The 6,151-nt window shown below is 43.7% G+C and overlaps 1 protein-coding gene across 1 annotated transcript; it reads left to right on the plus strand.

The window, feature by feature from the left end:
• Positions 1–115: 115 nt before the first annotated feature.
• Positions 116–4,134, plus strand: LOC119303837 (hsp70-binding protein 1-like). Its single transcript, XM_037580985.1, has 6 exons — positions 116–469; positions 1,099–1,241; positions 2,050–2,100; positions 2,200–2,421; positions 2,566–2,668; positions 3,456–4,134. Exons 1-6 carry the CDS (start codon positions 369–371, stop codon positions 3,967–3,969), a joined length of 1,134 nt encoding a protein of 377 aa, XP_037436882.1. The 5' UTR covers positions 116–368; the 3' UTR covers positions 3,970–4,134.
• Positions 4,135–6,151: the final 2,017 nt, after the last annotated feature.

Genomic DNA, 6,151 nt, shown 5'->3' on the forward strand with positions numbered 1-6,151 from the left:
CGCTTATAGTAGTACAAGACAAAAAGGGCTCTCTTCGTAGCCCAGTTTACGCAACAGGCCCGGCTAGCTTTCCACATTGTTCAAGGCCCGAAGACCCGGCGCGGCGGCCGGCCCAAAGAAGCTTTGGCTTCCTCCTCCGCAGGTTCTAGAGCACTCCAGACCCCCGCCGCCGCCGAGCGGTCCCTCCGTCTCCACCACACCACGCCACGGCCGACCAAGGCGAGGAGAGACCAACCAAACCAAAGAGAGCACTACAAAAGGAGGAGGGAGAGAGCCAGAAGCTCTACCACGTTCGACCACGCACGCACGCACGCACGCCTGAAGAATCAATCTCGCAGCTCCAGCAGCGGCGGCGCCTCTCCGGCGGCATGGCCAAGGAAGGAGCAGGAGGAGGCCCCGACTGGAACGGCCTGCTCAAGTGGAGCCTCGCCCACGGCAGCGACGGCACCAACCCGCCCCGCGCGCTCAGGTCCGCTCTCGCCCAGATCCCCTCCCCAAACCCCTTCCTTCGTGCTCCTCGTTCATAGTTTTTTTTTTGGTTCAAGTAAGGCCGTTGCTCCCCGTACATAGTTAGTTACCCGATTCGTTTCCTTGCTCGGTCCCCGTTTAGATTCTGGGGATGAATCTGGTGCGGGTTTTCCAGATTTTAAGGAAGGCTATATAGAGTTACTGGTTCTAGGTTTTACGGCTATGTTTCAATTGGGATTCAGATTTTATAAGGCTAAGTTACTGGTATGTTCTAGTAGTCTGTATCAGTTGGGATGTTCAGTTCGTTCTTGTACACTACCAGTTCATGTTGTGGATGAAGAATCATGATGTTCTAGCTGTATCGTCTCGCTAAAATTGCCGCCATACTTCCTGTTTGAATATTCTTCTATACTACCATTTGGGTTGATGCGACTCACTCGTCCTGATGTAGCATTACAATTAACTAAATAAAGCTGTTGTTTGATCTAGAACTCTGTTCGATCATTCAAGGTTTATTTATTTAGTTGGAGCCGTTCGATTTTTCTGCAGTTCAAAATGATTGGAACACATTGCGACTGGGCGGCGAGTATATTCCTGTTGCTAATACTTCCCCTGATTTCCGGTTTGCAGCGAGGAGGACAGGAAATGGTTTATGGAGGCGATGCAGGCAAATACAGTCGATGTTGTTGGCAGGATGAAGGAGATTGCCCAGGTGATGAAAACCCCTGATGATGTGTTGCAGTCTCATGGCGTCACTCCAGAGAACATTGAAGGTACCTTCACAGGTGTTCCTGTTTTTGTGATCATCATATTCTCAAACCTACATGTTTCTTATCATGCTTTCACATTCCTTCTGTTGTTTACCTGTAGATGTTTTTCTGTTAGACATGCAATTTTATACCCCACAGATTGTTTGGATGCTATTGTTCACATCTGAGAGCATTTTCATCGCTCTAGACACTGGCTGTTGTGTGCCGTATGTGCTCTACAACATGCAACTAGCAAATATTTAATGCTTGGAGCTTAAAACTAGGGCTGAGGATACTTGTTTAAATTCATAGCATTTGCATGCGGATATGATATATAAATAAAATGCGGCAAACACTGTGAATGGATAGGCCTGAAATTAGCAATGGGCAGTTATTCCTGAACTGATTTTTAACCAGCTGGCTTGCTGTTATTCTCCCTTTACGGTGCAAATTTTATTTAATTTTTTTTACTTGATTGTGCAATATGTGTGCCTTGTGGTATTGAAATTCACACAACTAATATGTGGCAGAAATAATTGCTGTTGTTTGATAGAAAGTAAGAAATTTGTTCTTTTATACTTTCTGATAAACATTTGGGGTGAGGTAGATATTCGTCACAGTCCATGAAGTTTTTCTGTTTGTGTGCTGCTAAATTTTTACCATTCCCACTTCAATTAGAAATGCATCTTATGATGATTATTTTGATCAGACCCTGCTTTTCCTTTCACATCCTTTGTTCATGTATGTTTAAAATTACCTTCCGCACCCGATTCTGATTTGTCAGTGCATGCTAAAGTCCATTGAGCTAAACATTTTCTAACTTTGTGCGCAGATATGCTTGATGAGTTACAAGAGCATGTGGAATCCATTGATATGGCAAATGGTAAGATCACTGATGAGCCAGATGATGATCTATCTGCTTTTAAATAGTTAGTGCGGTTAACCATATGGAATTTGTTAAATGTTTGAATTGTCCAAGCAGATCTTCATTCTATTGGTGGACTAGATCCTCTACTTGGTTACTTAAAAAATTCACATGCTGGCATCCGAGCAAAGGCAGCAGAAGTTGTGAGTACGGTTGTTCAGAATAACCCGAAAAGCCAGCAACTTGTCATGGAATCTAATGGACTGGAGCCACTATTGACAAACTTCAGGTCTGATCCTAGCACGACTGCGCGCACAAAAGCTCTTGGAGCTATCTCTTGTAAGCCATATCTTCTTTGTCTTTGTATTTGTGCATTTCATATATGACAAAAGAAATCGCATGCAAGGATCACTAGTTCAACTTCATGTAGTCCTCTTTTGTTGTTTTCATGCTAATAATTGTTTTCATACCCTTGTGTTGCAGCTCTGATTCGCAATAACCAATCTGGTCTTGCTGCATTTCGTCTAGGAAATGGACATGCTGCACTGAAAGATGCACTTGGTTCTGATGATGCTAGACTTCAGAGGTATGTTTTGTGGTATTTAGAACAGCTATGTGCCTATCCTCCTATGGCACACCATTGCATATTTTCATAAGAGAATTTTTGAATTGGTTGGGTTTGTTAGGACAAGAAATATACACCAGAACAGTACTCTGAACTTTCCCTGTATCCAAGAAATTGTACCATCTTCTAGCAAGACATTTAAAGGGCAACCTGGTGCATGTAGCTCCCGCTTGCGCAGGGTCCAGGGAAGGGTCCGACCACTTTGGGTCTATAGTACGCAGCCTTTCCCTACATTTCTGTAAGAGGCTGTTTCCAGGACTTGAACCCATGACCTCATGGTCACAAGGCAGCAGCTTTACCACTGCGCCAAGGCTCCCCTTCAAAGCAGAAATTCTATATGGGAACAGCTTGCATGTCTACCCTTGTCAGTAGAAGAGGAATCACTCAGAAATTGTTTTTACTCGAATCATGCAACTTATACTTCCCGTTTCTTTTGATAACCTGGCTTTCTATTGTCATAATATCCACCATCAGTGGAACTGGGGCAACCAGGTTCTCTATTCAGATATGGTCTGCATTCGCACATCACTAAAAGAGTTATCACAAGAATTCTAGCGATGTGAATAGACATGTTAAGTTGTTAATCAACTTTGCTAATGAAACTATCCTATCAACATATGCAACGCCTGGTTTATTCATGCTGGTGTTTTTGTACTAGTTTTGTTGATTCTGGCTAAGAAAATTCTGTTGCTACTGGAATTACACACCTGGAATGTCCATAACAGTTGTCCTGTCTGTATCATCCCAGGAAAGCTCTGCATCTCACACAGTACCTGCTGAACAACAAGGCGGATAGGAACGTTGCTGAAAAGATTGGTCTTCCGAATCAACTTATACACCTCGCATCCAGCGACGATTCTGGAGTCCGGGAGGCTGCCCTGGGCGGCCTTCTAGAGCTGGCGCGTGACAAGACACCAGCTGCACGCAACGCTCTACCTGACCAAGACAAGCTGAAAGACGTCCTGAAGAGCCGAATCGAAGGCATCAGCGCCATGGACGCAGACGACCTGCAAGCAGCCCGTGAGGAGCGGCAGCTGGTGGACTCCCTCTGGAAAGAGTGCTATGGCGAGCCATCTTCTCTAAGGGAGAAGGGCCTCGTGGTGCTCCCCGGGGAGGACGCGCCGCAGCAGCCGCCGCCAGATGTCGTGGGGAAGATGTTTGAGCCGCCACTCCGTGTGTGGGCTGTGCCGAGGCCTGCTCCAGCAGAGGACCCCGACTCTGGGAGCGGGAAGAAGGACCCACCCCTTCTGCTAGGACCGTGACCGTCTTCCAGCTCCAGTTGGTAGAACCATCTCGGAAGCCTGGAGAGCAGGCATGGTGGAAATCTAGTGATTCTGCGCGTACAACTCTGTAACTTTTATTTGGTTGAGTTTGACAGATGCTTGTGTTATTATCCTTTGCCTCTTAAGCGACGATCTTTTCACATACTCCCTCCGGTCCTTTTTACTCTGCATATTAGAATACTCTGAAGTCAAACTTCACAAAGTTTGACCGTATTTATATGAAAAATATAAACATTTACCATGCTAAAGTTATACAATATGAAACTTTAAGTCATGACACATTTATTGATATTGATTTCAGATTGTGAATGTTGTTACTTTTTTCTATAAAGTTGATCAAACTTTACAAGCCTTGACTTCAGTCAAATCTTATATGCGAACTAAAAAGGACCGAAGGGAGTACAGCTGATACAATCTGCAAGAGAAAACAGGGAAAGCACACTGAAATCAATAGCTGATGCTTGGAACAAAAATGAAGGACAGCCCAAACCTTTTTGTTCAGACCCTTACTGAAAACTAAAGCTTTCCCATAGCCTCAATATCTGAAGTGTAATCTCTAAAAGGGGATCCCCACGATCTCTCATCTCGACAATGACCTATTGAAACCTGCGCAGCTAAATGCTCGATGCACTATTAACTATAATCCTCGATGCCCATTTATCAATGTTAAATAGAAAACTATATATCCTGCCGTCTTTGGTTGCTCAGAAACCTCCGGGTGGAAGTTCCCTGACACGGATGCCTCGCGTCCTGTGCATGGATGGATAACGGTACTGGATGAGACCAAACGGCGTCTTTGCTGGGATATCCACGTTCATGTGGAATGTGTTTGGTTGGATGGCTATCCCTCGAGTAGACACGGATAGCTTTTTTTTTTACATGGCTAGGGTGCATGGAGTGTAGAGTGCATCATACTAGGGCTTATTCGGTTTGGAGGAAATCAGAACGTAGGAATTAGGAGTAGTATAGGAATTTGATAGGATGGCACTTGCCATCCTAAGAAATTGACTTGCCTCGTTCCTACGCGCAAAATGGGCTTTGAGTGAATGTGTAGTTTCTTCCAAAAACACAGGAAATGAGTAGTATTCCTACGAAATTCCTATACGCATTTCTTATAAACCGAATGCATATATAGGAAATTTTTCTCTGAAATCCTTGTTCCTATGTTATTCCTACGAAAATCCTCCAGACCCGAATGAGGCCCTAGGGATAAAGTAGCCTGAAAGCACTTCGACATAATAACTACTTTTATGGTGAAAATACTAGATAAAAGCACTTCACTCGTCATCTTCTAATATATATAAAAATTATAGAGGGCGTATGTAATACAGGGAATCTAAAATAGCTCTTCACACCAAAACCTTTTAAAAGTTTTGTTAGCGTTTTTTGTCAAGAAAAAATAGTTATGCTAGAGTTGTGATTACCTCTTCCATTCTCGCTCTATTAGAGCATCTACAACTGGATTGAGCTAATTTGGCCCCCTATATGTCCACGGACGTGTTCGGATGTTTGCTTTGAACCCTCAATCTTCATACACACAATTGACTGTAGCACTTAAATGCATGTGATTGATAGGGATGGAGAGAGAGAGAAAGAAAATAAAATAAAGAATAAGATAAAATGGTCTGGGTGGGCCGGGTCTGATGTGGCGGACTGCGTCGGCATTTCCGGATGCCCTTATATCCTCCCTACATATGGTCTAAGTTTGAGGGTTTACAGATAGCTCGGACATGTAGAGACAAAATGAGGGGTTTGATTGGGTAGCCTCTTTCCTTCTCTCTCATGTCCAGGTACAGTCAGGTTGTCCTTCCAGATGTATAGGAACAAAGTGGAGGCCGGTTGTAGATGCTTTTGGACAATCCAAGTTGCAGATAAGTAGTTAGATATTGTGCGTGCAATGTGTGCTGCAGATTTCGTATTGTATGTAATAGCTCATAGTAGATTTGTGCATGCAATTTTATCTAACTATGAGAGGAGAGTGTGCCATCATAAGAAGAAAAATCTTTATCTCTACTAATAAAGCGGCTATCGCTTCTGGTCGTCCGTTATTAGAATTACCTTCAAAGTTGGTAAAAATTACCCATCGATGCCACCCGTAAATGGAAAAATGATACTTTTTTTTCTTAAGTCGCCGTCGATAGCGTCTGATTCATCTACAGAA

This window comes from Triticum dicoccoides, chromosome 5A (assembly GCF_002162155.2).
Source record: "Triticum dicoccoides isolate Atlit2015 ecotype Zavitan chromosome 5A, WEW_v2.0, whole genome shotgun sequence".
In the NCBI taxonomy this organism is placed as follows: Eukaryota; Viridiplantae; Streptophyta; class Magnoliopsida; order Poales; family Poaceae; genus Triticum; species Triticum dicoccoides.